Consider the following 24,198-nt stretch of genomic DNA (forward strand, 5'->3'; position numbering starts at 1 on the left):
TCAAGTGAATCAGAGGTATAAGGACTGAGAAATGTATTTCCCATGCATAGCTTTCTGAGGTAGTTTACGTGACTGACCTAATGGTGTGTATAATGTAGGTATAAGAAATAGCAAAAAATATTCTAGAACTTCAATCAAAAACAATTTGAGGATGATGGCTGTGCAGCATGTTTGGAAAGCAGTCGATTCTAATTTGAAAAATCTTAAAGAATGGAATGGATCCCATGCAATAGAAAAGAGGCTGGAAGATCTCAGTGATGTGGCGAGGAAAGCATATGTCTCTTGTCCAGTTACCCGAGAAGAGGAGTATCAGAAAGACATGGTCCAAATATTCGGCAACCTAAAAAGGTAACATGATTTTGAGCAGTTGGAGGTGGATAAAGTGAATCCATTTCACCTTAAGGCTGGTAATATTCTCCTTCAAGTGACACATGACTCATGACACATTGGACTCATAGGGAAAGAAATGTCATCCTGGTCCATTCCTGTGGCCGATCCGCAGTGAGCAATATTTACCTGGTTATGTTACCAACACAATCAATGTTCACCTTTTTTATTTTTTCTACAGGGAACCCACTTTATTTTTTTAATTTTTATAGAAATATGGTTGGTATATAATGTGTTACTTTCAAGTGTACAGCAAATTGATTGTTATACATGTGTATATATATGAAGCAATATGTAATATTAGATAAAATAGAATTTCACATGCTGAGAATCCATAGGAACTGATAATAAAAGTCAAAAACTTTTTTTCGTTTTAATATTTTTTATTGAATATAGTTGATTTATAATGTGTTAATTTCTGCTGCACAGAAAGTGATTCAGTTATACATATATAGACATTCTTTTTTTAATATTCTTTTCCATTATGGTTTATCACAAGATATTGAATATAGTTCTCTGTGCTATACAGTAGGACCTTGTTGTTTATCCATCCTATATATAATAGTTTACATCTGCTAGTCTCAAACTCCCATTCCTTCCCTTCCCTACCCCTCCTCCCCCTTGGCAACCACAAGTCTGTTCTCTATATCTGTGAGTCTGTTTTTGTTTCGTAGATATGTTGATTCGTATCGTATTTTAGATTCCACATATAAGTGATATCATATGGTATTTGTTTTTGTTCTGTCCGACTTCACTTAGTTTGATAATCTCTAGGTCCATCCATGTAGCTGCAAATGGCATTATTTCATTCTTTTTTATGGCTGAGTAATATTCCTGTGTGTGTGTGTGTGTGTGTGTATGTGTATGTATACACACACCACATCTTCTTTATCCATTCCTCTGTCGATGGACATTAGGTTGCTTCCATGTCTTGGTTATTGTAAATAGTGCTGCAGTGAACATTGGGGTGCATGTATCTCTCGAATTATGGTTTTCTCAGGATATATGCCCAGGAGTGGGATTGCAGTATCATATGGTAGCTCTATTTTTAGTTTTTTAAGGAACCTCCATATTGTTATCCATAGTGGCTGTACCAGTTTACATTCCCACCAACAGTGCATGAGGGTTCCCTTTTCTCCACACCCACTCTAGCATCTATTGTTGTAGATTTTTTGATGATGGCCATTCTGACTGGTGTGAGGTGATACCTCATTGTAGTTTTGATTGCCAGCATCACTCTTGCACTTTGGGGCCACTATTAAATAAAATAAGTGTTACTTGAACATAAGCACTACAATACTGTGACAGTGATCTGATAAGCAAGGTGGCTACTAAGTGTCTAATGGGCGGGATCTATTGGACAAAGGGATGATTGACGTCCTGAGCAGGACGGATCAGGAAGGCATGAGATTTCATCACACTACTCAGAACTTATGAATTGTTTGTTTCTAGAAGTTTCCATTTAATATTTTCGAACCTCGTTTGACCATGGGTAACAGAAACTGCAGAAAGCGAGACCATGGACAAGGGGATATTGCTGTATATATTACTTAATTGTTTAAAAGATAACTGATCATCAAAAGGTTCAAGATTTAGAATCAAAAACTCTTGGTTCAGGTGTCCAGTTCCAGGCCTCCTCCATTATGGCAGGCAAGTCACATAACCTCGGCAAAGCCTGTGTCCCCAGCCACCCACCCTATGAGCCCACACAGTATTGTCATGAGAGTTCATTTGGGTAATGTATGTGCAAGCTCTTTGTAAACTGCTAAGAAGCAAACAAATGATTGCTCTCCTTTATATTACTGTTAATTACTTACTTTATTAGAGGAAGTAGTTAGGTTGAAATCATAACATGGGTGTTCTACTTGAGAAAGCTTACATAGTTTTGGTCTCTTAATGATTTCAGGTCACGAGGAGGAGGAAAGCCTAAATTTTCTATTATCTACTCTATATCTTACTCTGGGATTCGGGGTTTCTCGGATTTTCCTCAGAAGATCCCTGACACAAGGAGAAAGGACTGTAGGTCTCTGGGAGTTGGTCTGCTAGCTGCGAGTAGTATGCCTTGTTTGTCATAATTTAACAGAACTTAACATTACTGTTTAGTCCAAGTCTCCAAGAGAATGTACCCCTCTACCTCTGTGGCTTCACATTCCCCTGGCTGACCACTGGGGTCAGTGGTGGTGGTGGAGGGTGTCCCCCATTTTGAGAAACACCAAGTGATATTTGGATGACCTTATGTAATGCTCTGAACATTAGGACATAGGTGATGATATTCCAGTTTTGCTCAGCTAAGTTCCAAAGAGAAATTTGCCCAAGGTCACATAGCTGGTAAGTGAAGGAACTGGATTTCACCCCAAGTTTGTTGGACTTCAAAACACATGGCTTTTGCTCAGCCCTGCCTTTAGAGTTGGAAGCCTACGCTGGCCTTTTGTAGAGTTCTTTTTTTATGTACTTGGAAGAAAGGATGCAAACAACATTCTTGACTTTCTTCTAGTTTTGATCCTTACTCATTGACGGTTTTGTCTCTGTTTTCAGCCAAAGCTCCAGACAAACCTATTCAGGTAGTTTATGTGCCCTCACATCTGTTTCACATGCTATTTGAGTTGTTCAAGGTAAGTGGAATTTAAAAACATGGAAAGAAGTCTTCATTTTAAATTACTTTGATTCAGGGCATAATGGATTCATCAGATTAGCATAAGAAAAAGGTTTTGCATAACCATTTTTAAAATTCTATTTCTGATACCCTGTGGGTTTTATAATTTGTACAGTGTGAGATGAAAATTTGCTGTGTACAGTAGAGTCTTCATGAATATTAGTACATATTGATTTTGAAGCTGAATTGTACTTTAGTGGCTTTATGTAAAATCCATACTGTTTTTTCTTCAGATCTGAGCTTAGAGATGCTTTTTAGTTTCCAAATCTGGCAAAGGCTTTATTGATGGTAGCCAGATCAAAATAAAAACATGTTTATGCATCTTTATGTTTCTGAACATTAACCATGTCGGTGCATTAGCAGTTGTTCCAGTCCTGAAAGATGCGTTAACACTTTTACACATTTGAGTCAATTTAGAAAATTCAGAAGATCTGACAGAGGCAGGGGGCAAAGATGTGGAAGGGCTGGACCAAAAGAAAAAAGACTCTCTATACCTTAAGCTGTTGCTTTTATTAACCAGTAGCTAATGGCATGTAAGTAGCAGTATTACAGGCACAAGGCATTTGAGCTAAAATTCCATTTCTTCCAATGTGTAAAACCCTAAACCGAACACCTGAAAAATCAGTTACGCTGATTTGCTTCCCAAAATTATGTTACTGATGTGACACTTAAGGTTGAGATGGGCATTCAGTTGTGAACCTGCTCTTCAACAGCTGTGGCTTTTTCAGAATTTCTTTTCACCTGACATTTCTTCTACTTTTTTTTTTCCAGCCAAATGATTAATTTTTGTGGGAAGCACGAATCCTCTCAGGTTTTCCGCCTTCTTTAGAGGAAGGGTGCTCTGTAAGTGCAGACTGGTAGTGGGATTTAAAGCCTCTGCAGCCTCATTACACGTGATAGAAACATCCCTCTTGGTTAAGAGTTGAATAATTTAAATACCCTAAAGCAAAAACAAAAAGAAAACAGGAAGGAAAGGAAAATAAGCATTTAGTATGGTGGATGAGACTAAAACGAGATAAAAACAAAGTAAAGCATCAAGAAATTTTTCCTTGTTCTGAACACACGTTTAGTTAAGTTCTTTAGAGGGGAAAAAAGTGCCATATAACTCCAACTGATTTTTGCCCCACAAAAGAATTGTTGTGTATCAGTAATCTTTTGCTAGTTTCTTTTTTTAAAGTTGTAGTTTGTGAGTTGGTGGCATGCTAAAAAAAAAAGGTTCTATGATTTCAGAACTCAATGAGAGCAACAGTTGAACTATATGAAGATAGAAAAGAGGGCTACCCAGCTGTTAAAACCCTTGTTACTCTGGGTAAAGAAGACTTATCCATTAAGGTAACTGCTTTATTTGTACGTATACTTGAATTATCAGTTAATTTAATAGTGTGTAAACATTGAGGAATCAAAGGGAAGGGAAGAGAACTGACAACTGAGTGTCTTATTTGTAAGTACTACATTTGATCCTTGGCTTAAGCTACCTCGTTTAAACTTCATTAGAACCCCATTTTTTAGGGAGCTGAACAAGATCTCAAACCCAAGCCTATTGGGTCCTAACCCCACTTGCCCGCCTCCTTTGTTTTACACTGTTCACAAAGGGACCATATTTCATTGGGGGTTCAAGCCCTTGCATGGTTTAGAGTAATCTAGTATGTACTTTATTTAATGAACTCCTTGCCTCCTACTAAGTATAGATTGATGACTTCTTGTTTTTCTTCCTTTTAACATTTTGTACATTACAGATAAGTGACCTAGGTGGTGGGGTCCCACTACGAAAAATAGATCGTCTTTTTAACTACATGTATTCAACTGCTCCGAGACCTAGCCTGGAGCCTACGAGAGCCGCACCACTGGTAAGCCTCTGAAACTGCTGCTAGAGGAAAGACCATTCACTCGAGAAGGGACAGAGCTGGCTCTTTCCCCCGGTTGTCGCATTAGCCTTGTTGCATTTGAATGTTTCCCGCATGGTTTGAAGGAGGGAGAATTTTATTCCACTGCTGCTTTCTTTATGACTCTTTTGGACTCAGATTTCTTCTCTAATTTGTGTCTAAGAAACACTCAGAGCTGAGTACCTACCTCCCCAATACAGAGAAAAAGCATTTCCCTGTGGTTAAGACTGCTTCCGGAGCACCATTTACCACCTGGCACTCCCCTTGGAGGGGGTGGAAGTTTAATAGCAGGTGAGCAGGGAACAGCACAGCGTGTCTGGCGGCAGCTGGCCCTGGGCACTTTGGCGCTGCATACCATAGAGGCCCAAATCACCCAGGGCCTTTGAACTTCCCCCGCCAAATTTGTTTATATAATTAAAGTGTTAAATTATGAACACATTAAATTTTTTATATGAAATAACATAAGCAGGAAACATATAGGTGGCGTATGCATTTTCAGAGCCCTTTCTGTCTCACTGTGGAAATAACCTTCAGGAAGTGAGGAAAGCCTCTGGTTACCGTGGCAGCATTTAGATCCTGGTAGGGCCACACTTTCTTCCCCCCCGCTGAGTGTTTCTAATTGACAAACAACAACTGAACCCTTTGTCATTAAGCACAGCAACATATCTGTCAGTCTGCAAAATGGTTCAGGGTGTAAATTTTCATTTTCAAGTTGTACCTGACTGACAAGCACGTAAGATTATATTTCATATGTATGAATAAAATCCAACACTTAGCATCATTTATTCTAGACAGGGTTTGTTAACACTGCATATTGAAAACAGAGAGGAAGTCGTTTACATAGGACTCAAGAAAATTCTTGAAAGATCAATTTGAAGGCCATTGCCTTGACTAGTTTCTGGTACCTACTTAAATAAATGTCAAAAGAAAAAAAGGCACTACAAGCAAATCTAGAACCTTGTGCAATTGTTTAAAAGGAATATGGATCGTCTGTTATGGATCGTCTGTTATGGTCTCAAAATAGCATCTTGAGGACAGCTGTGATGTCATCGTTTTTTTAAAGTGACACTGAGCAATTGAAGTAAGAGAGCTCTAAAAAATGTGCATCCCACCTCCCATTTTATAGATGAGGAAATGATGTTACTGGTTTGCCCAAGGTCATTGAGCTCATTATCGTCAAGCTGGCACTGGCCATGTCTGTATTTTGTCCAGTGTGCCTGGTGGCTCTCCTTTTGAAGAAATGCTTCCACTAGCATCTCTCCCAGTTAGTCAGCTCTCCTCAGCTTTTAAGCGGGCGTGTGGGTATGTACTACTAGGAAACGTTAACTTCTTCATCATACACCTTACTATGTTACAGCTCTGTGCCGTGACACACGCATTTCTTTTTCGGAAATGTCCTCCCAGACAACTCCTATTGATCCTTTGACACCCTGTCGGTGGACTTAATCAGAGGGCTCGAAGCTTGAGGAACAGCCCCTTCCCCTCCACCCCAGAGTGTTGGAAATTAGTCTCAATTGTTCTTATCAATATCGGAGACCTTTTTTTTTCTTCCCCCAACAACCTGTTACTGACAGTCAAGGTTCTATGACATAGAGGTATAGGAGGGTACTGGAATTGTTTTCTTGTCTCTAAGAATAGATGGACTACCACATGTCAAAGTATTGCAGCGTTCTCAGAGCCTTAGGAAGTAGCTCTTAGGAGATTGCTTTCTTTTCATTGTGTTAGCCTTGGTACGGTTAGATTTCAACTCCCGTGCTACTCAATTTAATTGAGCAAAGAAATCATAGTGGAACTTTGGAATGATGTGGTTTACTTTGGTTTTTGGTTCAAATTCCGCTTGATTTGGGATTTAACAATGCTAACAATTTGCTTTAAAACGTTCAAAAAGCATTAGTCAAAAATCGGAGTATTTCTGTTCTTTTCCAAACATGTGAGAAGTATTTTTGCAGGATGAAAACAGATTGTTTGCCATAGATGAGCATATACATCATTGTAAAGTTTGGATCAATAATTTATTTGCTTTAAATATGAATCAAGAATTTATTTTAATCTTCCAGATGGTCCTCAGACTCAATGTGTTAGCATTTTGTGCCTGTCTCACCATATTAATTTTCTTTTCTCGATAGGCTGGATTTGGTTATGGCTTGCCAATTTCTCGTCTGTATGCTAGATATTTTCAAGGAGATCTAAAACTCTATTCTATGGAAGGCGTGGGTACTGATGCTGTCATTTATTTGAAGGTACTGCATTTTATTTCTGTTATATGAAGGCATCTTTACTTTTTAAAGCTATAAGTTCTAATAACTAATGGAGAACAGCGCTATATCATCTCCTATATTCAGCTCGGATTTACTCCAGTTTTTCGTGAAAACCAAGTTATGTCCTACCCTTGATTTTATGCTCAGATATAGCAAAATAGGAAACATGGAGAGGAAAAAATTTAAATATTGATTTTTAAAACCATAATTCTAAGTTGTGAGTTTTTAAAACATTGTGTACCCGTTGAAAGGACTAATCTAAAAGGAGACAGGTTTTCATAAACTGAATTCTTTTAGTCTTTTGCTTTAGAAACTTGCTGGCTTTCCCAAAGTTGCAAGAATTCAGTGCTCATAATATGGTTACCTAAAAGTCTGATCGAATAACAAAGTTCTCTGTAACACAAGTTTTCTCATTCGTTGGTGGAGTCAGACTTTTATTTACTTCTAAACTCTAGAATATTTGGAGCATTTTTTGAACATGTAATATGGGCACATAGTACAAAATTTTAAAGCTACAAAAGGGAAAAAACTAAGTCTCTCCCATCAGTGGCCCAGAGCCACCTGGTTCTCTTTCCCAGGGGTGACCATGGATGCCAGTTTCATGTGGATCCTCATGGAAGTTGATTCTGCATTGATAAAAATATGGGGGGAAATCTGATTTTTTTTTCACACAAATGATTATTTTAGCACTTTACTTTTTTTTTACTTTCCAATATATCTTGGAGATCTTTCCACATCAGTTCATACAGAACTGGCTCTTCCTTTTAACAGCTGCATAGTGTGTCATATGTTATATGATAAGATAACCAGTTATTTTGAGTGTTTATCTTAGATGCCAACGCATATAAATGATATGCTATTTGATATCACTTTATGAGCTTATATTTATAAATCTACTGTGTATGAAACTATTTCTTCAGGGCCCTCTGGGAGAACAGTTGCCCAGTGAACAGTAGTGTTTGGTCTAAGACCATATAGTCAAGACAATTGACTATCTCACATCAGTATTAACTGAACTAAAATAGTTTTTGTTTTGGTCATGTGTACTTCAGTACTGGTTTTTCATGAGTGAATGTTTTTATTCCTTTAAAAAAGCTTTAATTTCATCCTGATCAGTCTAAGTAAATTACTGAAATGTAATTTTAATATAACTCTAAAAATATGTATTAATAAAGTTTCTAATGTTTTAAATAATAAAATTTGGGTTAGTATTTCATGTGAGCAAGATGACACTGTGGACCTTTGGTGTCTATTTTTGTTTTTCCTTAGGCTCTTTCAAGTGAATCATTTGAGAGACTTCCAGTTTTTAATAAGTCCGCATGGCGCCATTACAAGACCACACCTGAAGCTGACGATTGGAGCAATCCCAGCAGTGAACCCAGGGATGCTTCCAAATACAAGGCGAAGCAGTAATTTACCACTTTTCTTTCTATTACAAAGTATCTGATTTTTCTCCAGTGTGTACCAGCCGGACGATTGATGTTTTCAGCCACATCTTTGTGGTTTTATCACTGAAAAAGCAAAGTGATCCCTAAAGAAAGAATGGAGTAGCTTTTTCACCCCAGACAGGAAGGATAGAAGGAATTGGGTAGCCAGAGTAGCAATTCCAATAGAGGCCTTGATGTTCTAGGAGTCCTTGCCCTGTGGAGATATCAAAAGCAGTAAGCAGGGTTTATCCTGCCATGAATCTTATTTAAAAAGTAATTAATTTGTAATTTGTCATCATCCATAGAATTCACAGAAGAATGTTTAGAGAAAGTCTGTAGGTGGGTTGAAACTGGAAAAATAAAGAAGTTAAAATTATCAGTCAAGGTAAACAAAATGTGGTTTATCCATCTAACAGAGTATTATTATTCAGCCTTTAAAAGGAATAAAGTTCTGACGTGCTACAATATAGATAAACCTTGAAGTCATTATGCTAAGTAAAATAAGCCAGATCCAAAAGGACAAATATTGTATGATTCCACTTACGTGAGGCACCTAGAGACAGAAAGTAGGATGGGGCTTCCCTGGTGGCGCAGTGGTTGAGAATCTGCCTGCCAATGCAGGGGACATGGGTTCGAGCCCTGGTTTGGGAAGATCCCACATGCCGCGGAGCGGCTAGGCCCGTGAGCCACAACTACTGAGCCTGCGCATCTGGAGCCTGTGCTCCGCAACAAGAGAGGCCGCGACAGTGAGAGGCCCGCACACCGCGATGAAGAGTGGCCCCCGCTCGCCGCAACTAGAGAAAGCCCTCGCACAGAAACGAAGACCCAACACAGCCAAAAAGAAATAAAGAAAGAAAGAAGCTTTCATCAAAAAAAAAAGAAAGTAGGATGGTGGTTGCCAGGGCTGGGGAGTAGGGGGAAATGGAATTTAGTATTTAATGAGGACAGCGTTTCAGTGGAGAAAGATGAAAAAGTTCTGGAGATGGATGGTGTTAATGGTGGTACAACACTGTGAATGTACTTAATGCCACTGGACTGTACACTTAATAAAACATTTTTTTACCATCTTAACCAGGTGGTAAATTTTATGTACAATTTACCACAATAAAAAAAAATGAAAAAGAGGAAAATTATCAATCATAGAAAAACAAGTTTCACTACTTTGTGGTAATAAGGACAATAATCCAATCTTTTGTTTCCAATTTTCTTTTTCTTCTGACTACCTTTAAGCTCCAGCTCTGCTAGCAGGAGTAAGGGTTCTGATTATTTGTTTAATTTAAAGTAACCCTTTAGTAATAGAAAAGCAGTATATGAACATTGTAAAAAATTAGGAAATATAAAAAAGCAAAAAAAGAAAAAAGAAACTGCTGTATTCCCATAACCCAGAGATTACCATTCTTAGAGCTTTATCTGTGTTCTTCCAGATATTTTGCTATTTGTATATATGTATATGTATTTTCCCCAAATGAGATCATACTTTTCATACTATTGTACAACCTAGTTTTATTTCATTTAACCATCTCCACCTTTCCGTGTCAATACATTTTCATCATGAAAATTCCCCTGATTTGTCCAAACGACAAATCAGTTCCAGGACCACATAACACATCTGAGTAGGTCTCAAGCTGTTTTTAATCTAGAACAATCTTTTGTTGTTGGACCATACCAGTTGTCCTGAAAAAATGTCCCACCTTTGATTTTGTCTTTGAAGTTTTATTTAATTTGTCCCCCTTTCCCTGTATCTCCCATAAACTGGAAGTTCATCTAAAGGCTCAGTGGAACATTTTTTGCCAGAATATTTCATAAATACTATTGCAGAATTACACTCTGAGACCCATGATGTCTGGTTGATCCACCATTAGTAATGTTAAGACTGACCGTAATTCAGATGACGGCTGTCTGATCCCTCCATAGTATAGTTAATTTTCCCTTCTCAACCAGAAAGTAATCTGCGTAGTGTTATTTTGTCATGTTATTTCGGCACCATGCAACCATCACCTAATGGTTTTTAGCACCAGTTGATAAATTTGGCCTTAATCAGTAACTTCATTAATGTTTATAAAATGATGAGTTTTTTTTTGTTAGTATCATTCCTTTGACAATTATTAGCTGACATTCTCCTATAAAGTTCTTCCTCAACAACTAGGGTCATTTAGGTACCTTTTGAAGTACAGTTCCTCCTGGCAAGGCAGGATAAGCATTTCAATCTTACCCTTTAATTACCAATTTTCAAGGTAAGAAGTTGAGTTAACAACCACCTTAAATTTGACCAATGAGTTTCTGGCTTTCTCTTTTTTAAGTATTATTATGGATATTGTAGATTTTTATTGCTTTGATATGTTTCAATCAATATTTAACATATATATATATAAAGTGTACAAATCTTAAGTTTATAACTTAATGAATTTTTACACCTATATTTCCAGCACCTGAAAAGGCTGCTTTCTAGTCAGACTCTCCTCCTTTTTCCCTCCCTACCGTGTAACAATTATTCCGACTCTGTCCCCTATCACTATATCTGACTCTCTCACTGCTTGAACTTAAAACAAAAGGAAGATATAGTGTGTGCTCTTTTTGTGTCTGGCTTTCTGTGAGGTTCACCCATGTCATTGCATGTAGTGCCATCTTTTTGATGCTAAAACTGGCACACCTTTGGCCATTGGAAGCTATTTTGAGCCAGATCCTTTGTGTTCCATTGATAAAACCGTATTCATCTTTGAAAGCTTCCTTGCTTTCTGGCCCAAGATCATGTCCTAGGCTCATCTTACACTTTGCCTAGAATCAGCCATTTTCCTCAGGGACTCCTGTTTCCTTTTAATGGGTATATGAGACCCTAATCTGGGTGTTGGAGCTGTACATTATACCTTTTCTAGTCCCCTTTTCTGGGCAGACCTATAAAATACATATCTTTTTTAAGATCATAAGTTCATATTGATATTTTTATTCGATTTTAACATTTCAGTGTTTCTCGCTAATATTTTATTTTTAAATTTTTTATTTATTTATTTATTTTTGGCTGTGTTGGGTCTTCGTTGCTGCATGCGGGCTTTCTCTAGTTGCGGCGAGCGGGGGCTACTCTTCGTTACGGTGCGTGGGCTTCTCATTGCAGTGCCTTCTCTTGTTGCGGAGCATGGGCTCTAGGCGCTCAGGCTTCAGTAGTTGTGGCTCGCGGGCTCTACAGCACAGGCTCAGTAGTTGTGGCGCACGGGCTTAGTTGCTCCGCGGCACGTGGGATCTTCCCGGCCCAGGGCTCGAACCCGTGTCCCCTGCATTGGCAGGCGGATTCTTAACCACTGCACCACCAGGGAAGTCCCTCGCTATTATATTTTAATTGTATATATTTCCTCTTACTCTGAAAACCTTGATTCCTAACATAGTGCAACAGAAAGGTATTTGTATGCAAATAGAGTTTATATAGCTTTGTGATTTTGTACCTTTATAGTAGCATTGGTCTTTTCTGATGAATGATATAAAGGGTATCTATATTGATGTTTGTTCTTTTCTACAGAAGTATTGTGATGGACCTCTGTGCAATATTGCCGGACTGGTCACTCACCTCAAATGATGAAATCTAGAGGAGTTTGGTTTGTGCACATGAGTGTGAGTGTACACACAGGTGTGTGTAGACACATACGCACACCATTCCCGGCGGAGATTAAGCTAAATTAGCTTGAAACACCTGGATCACTTTCCCTTGATTCCATTTTCAGTCCGTATGTAAGTCAAGTAGCATGTTGGGCATCGGTGTGAGCAGTTAATTCCAGCTATGGCTCTAGTAGGGGGAGTTATTTGGGTAGCACAGAAGCAGTCTTTATAAACATTAGGTCCATTTGGATTGTTAAAAGGTGGCCTTTGTTGAATATTGTTTTAAAGGCTGTTTAGGATTTCCATGGTGGCACAGTGGTTAAGAATCCGCCTGCCAATGCAGGGGACATGGGTTCAAGCCCCGGTCTGGGAAGATCCCACATGCCGCAGAACAACTAAGCCCACGCGCCACAACTACTGAGCCTGCGCTCTAGAGCCCTCAAGCCACAACTACTGAAGCCCGTGTGCCTAGAGCCCGTGCTCCGCAACAAGAGAAACCACCGCAATGAGAAGCCTGCACACTGCAACGAAGAGTAGCCCCCGCTCGCTGCAACTAGAGAAAGCCTGCACGCAGCAACAAAGACCCAATGCAGCCAAAAATAAATAAATAAATAAAAATTTTGAAAAAGTCTATTTAAAACTTTAAATAGTTTAGTGGGTTGTATACTGCTGATTAAGTATGAGCCTTCATTTCTAATATCTTAGACAAATTTTAGCAGAAAGCAGTTTTTAAGATTTTTAAATGGTTAGCCTGATGTTTCAATTATACAAATAGGATAATTGGTGGCCACCTTGGGAAAGTATTTAGTAGGTATGGTAAATTCACTAGGGGAAAGAGAAATTCTAAGAAAATTTATTTCCTAAGCAGATTTTTAATTACAGCTTTATTGAGATATAATTCAGCCTTTTGAAGTGTACAATTCAGTGGCTTTTGGTATATTCACAGAGTTGTGTGATCCTCACGCACTGTCTAATTTCAGAACATATTCACCATCCCCCAAAGAAACCCCATACCCATTAGCAGTGATTCCTCATTTCTAATCAGGTTTTTAACTGAGAGGAAAGAACTGTTTTAAAGTATATATAAGTCATTAAATGGTAATTCATTTTCTGTAGTAACCATAGAGAATAATTCTGAGATAAGGCACGGGATTTTGAATCATCACTGTAACTAAATGCTCTGAGTAAGTCTCGGGTAAAATAGAGAAGGTTGTCCTCATAAACTCACTGTGGATATTCCCATTATTTTCTTTGTAGGGACAAGTTCAAGACTAACAGAACTTTGTAAAGAACTGAATGCTTCGGTCCTCTCCATGAAGAAAAGATGGTCTTCTGCAAGTCACCCAGAAAGAACTCCTTTCCTCCACCGACTCTGCGTGTGGCACTATAGTTAATCCAGTGTCTGAATGTGTATTTTCTCTCTGTATGAGATGGACCTTTTCCACAGAAGTTTCCTGTAGCTACTTCAGATCTTCCACTAAAGTAGTAACTTGAGTCATTTTTCGTAGTACGTTGTCGTGGTTTGGTTGGCGCCTGTCATAAGGGGGCACAGAACCTTGTTAGCACTCGCGTCCTCATACCTCTGTCCTCGTTATCATAGAGTGTCTGCAGTCTCCCCAGATTTCTCAGCTCCCTCCCCGTTCCAGATACAGCCGATCTCTACTGTTGCTCTTTGCTGACCAAATACCATGTTTGTCCCAAACCACCAGCTAAGGCCTGGGGAGTATGGAATTTGAGGACGTCAGCTTAGCATGTCTTGATAATTCGGTCCCTGGGCCCTTCCTTTCTCTTATGCATCCCTCCTCACTCTCTGATTTAGACTTTGGCCTTCTTCCATCTGACCGGATTCTCGTTGTGAGGTATGGGTACTTTCGTGTTAGATCTTCCTCTTGGATGCATAGATTTTATTTTGAAATTCATTTGTATACTTCCATTCTGTCAATTAAAGCATTCCAAAAGTTGTCTTGGAATTTTTCACTTAACTGCTTGGTTTCAAAGATCTTAGGTGAAAGTCTACCTTCTGGTCATTATCAAGTTCGTAAAGAGTGGGAAGTGGAATTTTTATGCTTATGTAACAGTTTTACCTCTGAATACTGTCCTTTTGTCATGTTATATTCCTTTGTAGTTTTCTAAGTCCCTATGTGATGCACTTTACTAGTCGTAAAATAGACCGAAAGGAAAAGTTCTTTCTAGTTTATTTTGAAAAATGCCCCAGGTCTTCATAATTTATATTTTCATGAAGTTTAGCCGGTTTTAGAATTGTCTTATCTGATTTTCACCATAGTTTATTTTTTGCTGAAAGGTGGACTTGGCAGAGGACTTGGGGTGAGGAAAGAGGAGCCATGTTGTATTTACTCTTAGAAACAGAAGCTGAGAGTCCAGATTAAAATTCACAACTTATAAAGCTCCACAGGATGTGTTTCTCTTCACTATAATTTTTCATATATTTATGATCTACTTTGACTTCTGCTCTCTTTTAACATCCATGTAAATGTTTCCATCCAGTGTTTAAGTATTGAGTTCTCTGAGTTCAGAGCTGTCACTTGTAAAGTATTCCTCCTTCTTTAGTCACAGTTTTCCCCTGGGTGGAGTTGTGCTCTGACCAGCTGCGCTTGGCTTGATGGCACCTCTGTTTCTCTTAGTTCCACCAAATCTGATATTCTTTCATTTTATTATGTTACCTGAGCTCATGATAGTTCTTTCATCTTTAGAAAGACCTCATCTCTCCCATCCTTAGAAGGCTCTCATCAGGGGACTCATAATTATTCAGGTAAGAAAAAGACCGACGTACTTCCAAGATATGGGTGATGAGGTGGTCCGTATGGAGGTCTGTTTCCTGAAGACTGAGTTCCATATGATTATTTCCTTGTGGTATAAAGATGTAAAAATAACAGCCCTTTATTTTTAAAGACTCCAGCTTTCTTATAAGTTTCAGATCATCTGTCAGTATCTTACTTGGCCTGCATTTCCAACCACAGCCCTTTACACTTTCACGTGTGATATACTGTAAGGGAAGGAGGCAGCAGATTCGGGAGTGTTCCCTCCTGCCTTGTTCTGTGTGCTTGAGGAATTCCCATTGATTGTTATGCCCTCACCCCAAGCTCCATGTAAAGGATGCAGATGGAAAAGCTGATGTGAAAAAAGCCTATGATATTCCTCTCTTTTCAGGTCTTTTTCAAAAGTCAAGATTTCTTTCAACGTTTCAATGACTTAACTGGTAGTCCTTTACTGATATACTTTTTGGCTTACTCATATCCATCTGACACCAGGACAATCTTGCCTCACCTGTCTTTGTTTTCTGCATTAAGAAATTAACTTTGCTTCCGAAGCAACCATAAGAAGAGTTTCAGAACATCTTGCATTCACACAATTTAGCTGCCCCAAGTATCCATTTATCCTTCCTGTTGGCTGTACATCATTCTCTGAACTTAGGTGCATCCCTCTGGCTGGTTGCTGTGCTTTGTCTCTATGTATCTGGTCACATTTCTACATGTTGTAATGTACATAGACATTAACCGTCTTTCAGCTAAATTTCTTTAGTCCTCCCAAATTGCCCTGCATTTCCCTCTCATTTACTCATCTTTAAGTATTTGGGGACAGTGTCTACTATTTGAAGTAGGACCTGGCACATAGTAGGTGCTTAATGAATATTAGCTGAATTAGTGAATGGAAATTGACAGACATTTACCTCGGGTGGTGGGCAACATCTTTCTAAGTTCTTAAACTGTCTTTGTTTCCAAATTAAAAATAATTCCGGTCAGGAGCTGTGAGCTGTGGAAGTACTGAATTTCCTTTTTATAGTGCTAAGAGGTGACTTGAAAATGGAGAGAAACAAGAGGAAGGAAGTAGTGATGGATCCATGGGAGCCATCTGATCCTTTCGTTGTCTCTGAATGACTGATTTTGACTCCTTAATATAATGGGTTCTTGCCATCCAATCGGGTGACGTGGTTTTATACCCTTGCTTATAGATTCCAAAGAACTTTCGCATACAGCATCCTGTTTGATCCTTCCAATGCCACGCGGTGGACCATGCAGGTATTATCTCTCTTTTTCATATGAGTTCCAAAGCAGTTCAGTGGTTTGCCACGGTGGCATGGAAGAACCAAAGTGAGTAGTTGGGTCGTCTTGTTCCTAGGTCCATGCTCTCAGCGATGCACCAGGTAATTAGCATTATCTCTTTTTTGAGGAGTTTCTTGGGTATATTAACCCTCAAGGGTAAGATATAAACCAAAATTTTTCTGTAGTGTCAGAGAATTTCATTCAGGAAAGGTTTTCTTTTGTGTGTTTTCATTTTGGCATAGTTAGTGGAGATAATCGAATGGATTTGGCGGCTGTTACCTAGAAAGGCAGCCGACTTTAAAGTGTATAACTGTAGGTAATTACTGGAGTTATTTAGACTTAATTCTATGTTTGAATGAAGTCAGTGCTCACTGCCAGCCTTCTCATACAATGACTCCACATTCGAGAGTCGACGCTTTTATCTCTCGGTGGACTGGATTACAGTTTCAGTTGGATTTTCTCGCATAGTTACAGATGCCTTTCTGTTGCCGTCTTTTATGAACAGTAACTTGGCTGTCTCTCAGATTCTTGGATCACGTCTTTTTCCCCTCAGTTCTTTGGAGACATCACTCTGTTGTCTTCTAGTGTGTGGTGGTTCTGAGAGGGCCGAGTCCAGACAGATTTTTCTTCCCCTTTTGTAGATGAACTGCTTGTTTGCCCTGAGTACTTGTGATTTCTTGTTTATCCTTGAAATGCAGTAACTTCATTCGAGTGTATCTCGGGGCCAACAGTTATCTGTTCGCTTTTTCTGGTACTCAGTGAGCATAAGACATTGACGTTCGGGCCTTTCTGCATTTCTTACCGGTTTATTGGCTCTCTTGTTCAACAATCTGTCCCTATATTGGCTCTCTGTTCTCTGTCCTTCACATTTATCTTTCCTTTGATTGCTTTTGGTCTCCTTGTCTTTCTTCCTGCTGTGTGATTTTTTCCTCAGGTCTTAACCTCCCATTTCACTGATTCTGTTTTCTGTGGTATTGATTCTGGGCCCCAATGCTTGCCATGTGGCTTTCACTTCTGCTACAGTTTTCTTTTTTTTTTTTCCTCTGTGTCTTTCCTTAGCTCTGCCAGCTTTTTCTCTCATTGTGTTGTCCTCTTTGACTCCTTATTTCGTTTCTTGGGAAGCTGCTGAACTCTGTTTTCGTGGCTTCTGAAATGATTCTATTTCCAGAATGTGTTATCTATCTTTTGCTTCTTTCATTCCTTTTGTGTTGTTTTGCTTTTTTCTTGTTGCAGAAGTATTGTGATGGCTTTTTTCTGCTTATTTGTTGGTCTTTGCACGGGACCATTTCTATCTGCCGAGAAGAGTGTGGATAAATCCTCCTTGACTCCTCCTTTTTCAAGTGAGAAGCATTTGATCACCTGCGCCCCTGAACTCTAAGGCTGGATATTGATGGAATGTAATGGCAGAGGCTGTCTTTGTTTTCCATGCTGCTATCTGGACGCGGGGGAAGGAGGAGTGAAGCAAAGCCTCCTTGGAGTGCCTTCCGTGGACACTGTTGAATCCTTCGCCCTGGGGGGGCTGGGTCCCAATGGGGGAGAGGATTGCCCTCGAGTTTCCCCATGTCCATTAGATGTCGCCCCAGCAGGAGTGTGGTGGGTTCGTCCCTCTGCTCTGCTGGATTATATGTAGTCAGTGTTTGTGTGTTTGGCTCCTGAGTTACTGTTTCTCTCCTCTGCACACGAACGGCACACCTGAGATGTCAACCTCCCCGCCTAGTTTTTGCTTCAGGAAACATGCCCACGCAGTGTGCCCTCAGCTTGTCCTGACCGCCACCAGACTTTGTTTCTCCAAGTTAAGAAATGATTGGTAGAGTCCTTTGGAACGCTCTCAGCAACTGCCCAGCAACTGTGGCCTGCTTGACAACTTCGAGGACCCTCCTCTGATTAGTCCTCAACTTGGTTGTCAGACACTCTCCTGGAGTCCTCGGTATGGGGTGGTGGCTTTTATTAGTTTCCCCATAGACAGCTTCTTTTTCAGCTTTTGGATGTATGTGTTGAAGGGCAGGAGCACTTATATAAACATGATTTACTCTGCCATCTTCCCAGCCGTCCAGCTGCCTAAACATTGACTTTGAAGATAATGTCCTTCCTAATCATAAGCTATATGTTAGTCAACAGATGGAACCAATATCACTAGCTGGAAAGCACCATTAATAACTTAATTAATACAGGATTTTTGTTTATTGTTCTTTGTGGAAAGATAACTTTTAACTTGGGTTCCTGATCCATTGATTAGAGAGGTCAGTACCTTCTGGTTTGAAAACAGGGGGCATGTGACATTTTCATGAACTTAAAAAGTTACCAGCCATTGACAGTGATTTATTAGTTAATTAAATATGATGGAATATTTCAAACTAGCACATAATCAGAATTATCAAGAGAAGTTTAAACTATTTTTTACTAACAGGTTGCTAGTTGAGCCGCCCAATGGAGGGTGGTGACCCTATGAGAGCTTTACTGTGACACAGGTTTTCTTACCTGTCTTTTCATCAACCCATCTTAAAATGTGGTTCATTAAGAAATAGGAAGGAAAAAAAAAAATAGGAAGGAGTTAAGTCCTCATCAGGATGATTGCTGATATTCATGAATATACCTTGAGATGGTTTGTAGGTCTGGGACCTACTGTCACACAAACTGATATTTCAAAAGTGCATTTATAGGGGGATCACAGATTGGGGGTTTTATTTCGCCTATTTGTAGGATTGAAGCCTCCTTTCCTCAGTGGGCAGCGTATTCCACTGGGCACGCTTTCCTCACCTTCAGAACCGAGCATAGTGATCAAGGAGCAGGAGTGACAGCCTTGCTCAGTGCCTTCCCCTCAGGTCAGAGTCTTGGCCCTGGTTCCATCCTGGTGTGAAGTGCAGAATGGAACACATGTCCACGTGTGAGGGACGGAAGAAGTGAAGGTGGTAGACAGAGGAGTTGTGGAAAGGAAAGCCATGTTCATTCCTCCCTTTAAATAATAGCGAGCGTCTCCAGCGCGCTAGAAATGCCCAGTGCTGGGCACGTGGCAGTGATGACAGCAGACGGGAGTCCTGGCCTCGCGGGGCTCACGTTCGGGCTGGGGGTCAGACAAGACACTCAACAAGGAAAGTTTCTAGTACAGTTGGGAGAAAAATAAAGGCGGGAAGGGGGTTGCAAAGGACGAGTGGTGGTGGAGGCACCGAACGCTGTAACTGTTGTTTTCATTGTCACGGACGGGTGGGTTCCTTGGACGAGGAAGCGTTGGTGAGCCCTGAGTCCTTGTCTCCTTTGTGTCTGTTCATCTGCATCTGGAGAGGCCGTCTTCTGGGCCTGGCTCCGCGGGGCGCTGTGACTTTGGGTCCAGGAGTGGGCTGAGCCCTTTGCGGGGAACCATGGTCAGGTGAGGGGAGCCAGCTTTCATCGTCACATTGCACTGAATGGTGTGGGCTGCTGTTTCCTCATAACGAAAATGCAATCAGAGCAGTTCCAGATGTGTCTTTGTAGAACTTCAGAAATCATGATTGAAACCAAATCTTCCCAATTCCAGCTTCTGGCTGATGATGCTGGAGTGAAAAGAGCTGCTTGTCAGGAGGACATTAACGCTTGCGAACTGGTTTGAGAGGTGGAGGAAAGGGTCAGCCAAGGCGGCTTCCCTCTCAAGTCTGTAGGTTGGCATTAGCTGTGTTCAACCCCCAAAATGAAGAAAATAAAATGACAGCAATATTGAGGTCACACAATCCTTGAGAAACCATTGTTTCTGCCTTTTCTTTCATCTATCTATAAAACCTGGACTTGACTTGCCCAGGATCCCAGTGATGGGGGGTCAGTGGAGCCAGACGCGGGCAGCTACTTATGCTGGGACACAGGTGGCTCTCGGTGGTGGTCCTGCTCCCTCGGAGGCAGCAGCAGAGCCGGGGAGGACACTTTCGGTTTTCTGACACCTGCCTGTCTGGTCCCAGGGAGGGTAGAGCCGAGTGCTGGAGCAGGAGAGGGGATGAGTTGAATTATTCCCATAAGTAGAGCCGATTTGTCGCCCTTTAAATTGACTTATTTGCATATAAATGAAAGCACCTTAGGGCATCACTACTGAAAGCCTCCAAACAAATGTCTGATGCAGTTAAGTGCCTGCATTAAAAGAAAGCCCACCCCTTATCTCGCATTCATATCCTCGCAATGTTTAATAAATCCATAATAGTATTTGACTTCCCGTCTCTGTATCCTTTTCCCTCCATCACTGCTGACTCTGCAGGGGTGGCTCACTTCCCAATTTGAAGTGGTGACTTCAGTCTTTGATGGACTCTGCACATCTCTTGAAAAGGATAAGCAGTAGACCTTGATGCCTGGAGTCCCACGGTCCAGTTTGGACTATTGGCAATATTTTTGGTGGGATTTTTTTTGATGTTAGAGAAATGAGTAGTAGATTTGTGGTAACAGCGGATCCAGGAAGCTTGCAGTGGAAAAGAGGATGAACTTAACCTGAAAAATATTTCTCTGTTCTATAAATCTCTCAGCGACATTTGGATTAATCAAGCATAATTAAATGTAGTTAGATTTTTGTCAGATTGTAGTTCAAAATAATATTCATCTATGAAGAGGGTAATATATTCTGTAGAAATTTTATTAAGCACTTTAGTTAAGCAAACACTAAGGAGAACAAAATCAGCCTCAGGAAGGTTAATTACTAAAAAAAACAAAGTATAGTAGATTATGTAAATCATTTTAATTTTGAATACCATGTCTTGAGCTTTAATTTACATAGAGAGGTATTTTGGATTTGTTTTTCATATCACATTTTCCAAAAGTACAAAATGGTAATTGCATTCTTTAAAAGTTCTGATCATTTGAGGATTCCATTAAGTTTGCTTAACTTTTTCATGTTACATAGTTTCCAAAACTGAAGAATTGCAGTTGCATTCTTTAAAATGCAACTATTTTGGGATTCCACTAAGTTTGTTATAATTGTAAGAAGTCTATTTTTATTTCTGTACCTTTAAAGAAGTGATCTTTTAAGAGAAGTATTGGGAGAGAGAATGTATGTGAAAGCATCCCGCCCGTGCCTGGCCTCTCCCTAAATAAAACGATTTTTTTAAAGAACAGAAGAGTTTAGACTATAATGATAAATCTTTTTATTTTAGTTATTTCTTTAAAGGGAGAAGTGAAGAGATCAAATTGATCTTATAAGTTATACTTTTTGGACTCAGAGAATTACATTTTCACTACCTTTGCATGTCTCAGGGATAGCCTTTGATAAGAGTCCCCATGAAAATCTCTGAAAGTCTATCCTGGTGTGCTCAGATTTGATAGTTCTTGTCTAAATTTCTAGAGCTAGAGTTTCGAGAGTATTGTCATCTCAGGAACACAAGATTACCCAAGAAACTTGAACTTAGCCCTTATCAGCACTCAGATTCTATGTGCTTCTAAGGCTTTTTCGTAATAAAAGGACACCTAAAAGTCCTTTGTTTAGTAGGTATACAAAGACCTCTTTATCGCTCTTCTCTGAGATTTTCATAGAGAAATCCTGGAATTTGATTTTGTTGATGATTTTGCTTCTTGGCTTTTCAGTGAAGATTCTGTTTCCCATTGGATTTGAATCCTTGTGGGATAATAAAATTTCACTTAAAAGCACATTCTATTAAATAATTCTAACTTTTGCCAACCTCAGAATGGCCTGCTGACTTTTGCAAATGGGCCAAAACAGCACAAATGTCAAAGATCATATGTACTCTAAGCAATATGTTCGCCCTGCAGTTAGCAAAGTGAAGAAATGTCTAATCCTGGCACTTATGACTGGCTTAATGGCTCTTCCGTTCATCTCTGCCTTCCAAATTCATTGAAAATGACACATTTAGAATGGAATGCTTACTGATAACAGAACTACTTAATGTTTTAAAATATTCTTACCTTGAGATTCTTTTTGAGAGAAAACGAAAAGAACCTTAACATTCAGTTCTAACTGTTTTGGCTCTTCATATATGCCAGGCATTAAAAAGGCAATGACAAAAGTGAAATCTCATTGGAAGTCAAAGGCATTTGCCGTTTGGCCATGCTTGATATACAAGAGTGATGAGGAGTTGGCGAAAACAGGCAGGATGAGTATAAAATGTTATATTGCTGTTTATAATACATCATGGCACCCCTTTCTTATAAATTCCATCTTCTTTTGTCATTTGAACTTTTATATCCATGGGAAACCTCAGTCAGTATTTTAAAAGGCACTATATTTACATGAAGAATTGGCCTGTGCCTTTATCTAAAACACTGCTGAGGTTACTATTCCCCATGTTTAATTAGAACAAATGTTTTAGAATAATTACAGCTACAGCCTGTAAGTGTAGGGATCTGAAAACACTGAAAACCGCCGGCCATTGGAGAGGGACCAGGCAAGATCGCAGGCTTCGCACCCTGGCTTGCCGATCGCCATCAGGACGCAGGTTTTGCCTGGCTGTCATAACCAGCATAAAACCTAAAATAGAAGGGGCTTGCCAAGATCCTGTATCTGCTCCCTTTTTCTCTAGCTGCCTGTGTAACTCTTCCAGGGGAAAGCATCACGTAAAGTCCTTTGATATCTTGCTTTTTACTTTTAAAATTTCTGTTAGAGCTGGCATGTGAATTTGACCAATAAGTTGTGCATATGCTTAAAATTCTTTTTTAGACTAGACCGAACTAAATGTATCTTGGCTCTGAGGAGACAGCCAAGGCAAGGTTTATCTAGAAAGTATAAAGTATTATGTATTTAAAAAATGCAAGTTGGCTATATTCATTGTCGGAGGAATTGAGCTCTGTTGCCTCTTCCATTGTTTCTCTCATGTTCCTTGTTATTATTCTGTCCTCTCGCTGTGCTGCACTGGAACCGAATGCTCCACTCTGATTAAAAACCCAGGCTGTGCTCGAGTCCGTCCTGGACGACATGATGCATGTTTTAGGAGAGTGAACCCTATCACTTTAGCATCCTGGCTAACCCTGATCTCTGCAGAGTTCCTTGGTGTTAAAGTCATCTGAGGTTGTAATTGCTGCTTCGGGTTTATATACGCATCATGCCATCTGTTGGTCTAAGTTCACATCCTCATGAAAGTACATGAGTGCTTGTAACTTCAATATTTCCCAGATTTAGAACACAAGTTGTGAATAGTTAAGAAATGCTTGAACCAAATAAGAAAAGTCAACATGGAGTAAAATATACCATTGTGAACATATTTAATGCTGCATTGAAATGTAAAGTCACTTGGCTGATTTTTTCCATCATAACTCCTTAACTCATAAAAGCAATGTCTAAACTGGGAACAATAGCTGATTTAACAAGAGAAGAAGAGTAACGTGTATATGAAATGAACGTTCATTACAGTGTTTGTACCCCGAAGTCCAAATCTGACCTGGTTGGCTTTGGGCAGCTGTCAGCTTAGTTACAGTGAAATGTACGCGTGTGTCCAGTGTTCACAAGCTGCCTTGTGGTTCGTAGAGGGAAGCCCGACCCCTCGTGTTCTGTGCTGTTCTGTGGCCTGGCTGGTACACACTGTTACAAGTGAAGAATGACTTTAGTTTGAGGTAATTAGTCGCTCCACGTTCCGTGGAGAAAAGTGTTTTGTTTTTGTGATTGTTGGAAAAACATGACCGGGGAAGTGTGTGGCTCAGATCATGTTCCCCATCAGTCGCGGAGCCATCCTTGGTGTGTGTCAGAGCCCGACGAGTCCCGGAGCACATGGACAATTGTGTACTGCAGTCATCGAACAATAAAGTGGTAGTTGTGTTTCACTGTGCGTCAGTGTGGTCTTTTCCTGAGCTCTTGTCTGTAGTCTCATCCATCCCACCTGTAAGCTCCGCCGTCCGCTCGCTCGGTTTCTGAAATTCAGTCCGTGAACAGCACCAGGCACCTTTGCAAATTGCTGGGAATGGGCAAGAGTACTTTTTAAAATGTTTATGATCACTCAAAGGAAAGACAGGTTCTTTGGATTCTCTGTGGCAGGGAACATACAGCTCGCCTTT

General features: G+C 39.9%; 1 protein-coding gene across 1 annotated transcript in view; it reads left to right on the top strand.

The window, feature by feature from the left end:
• PDK3 (pyruvate dehydrogenase kinase 3) overlaps positions 1-23,967 on the top strand; it is a 76,881-nt gene extending 52,914 nt beyond the window's left edge. The window contains exons 7-12 of the mRNA XM_036839847.1: positions 2,923-2,999; positions 4,271-4,372; positions 4,777-4,887; positions 7,050-7,163; positions 8,451-8,590; positions 13,451-23,967. Of these exons, the coding sequence (XP_036695742.1) occupies positions 2,923-2,999; positions 4,271-4,372; positions 4,777-4,887; positions 7,050-7,163; positions 8,451-8,590; positions 13,451-13,481 (575 nt within the window). The 3' untranslated portion in view covers positions 13,482-23,967. The remainder of the gene's footprint in view (positions 1-2,922; positions 3,000-4,270; positions 4,373-4,776; positions 4,888-7,049; positions 7,164-8,450; positions 8,591-13,450) is intronic.
• The last annotated feature ends 231 nt before the right edge of the window (positions 23,968-24,198 follow it).

The sequence above is a fragment of the Balaenoptera musculus genome, chromosome X (assembly GCF_009873245.2).
Source record: "Balaenoptera musculus isolate JJ_BM4_2016_0621 chromosome X, mBalMus1.pri.v3, whole genome shotgun sequence".
NCBI lineage: Eukaryota > Metazoa > Chordata > Mammalia > Artiodactyla > Balaenopteridae > Balaenoptera > Balaenoptera musculus.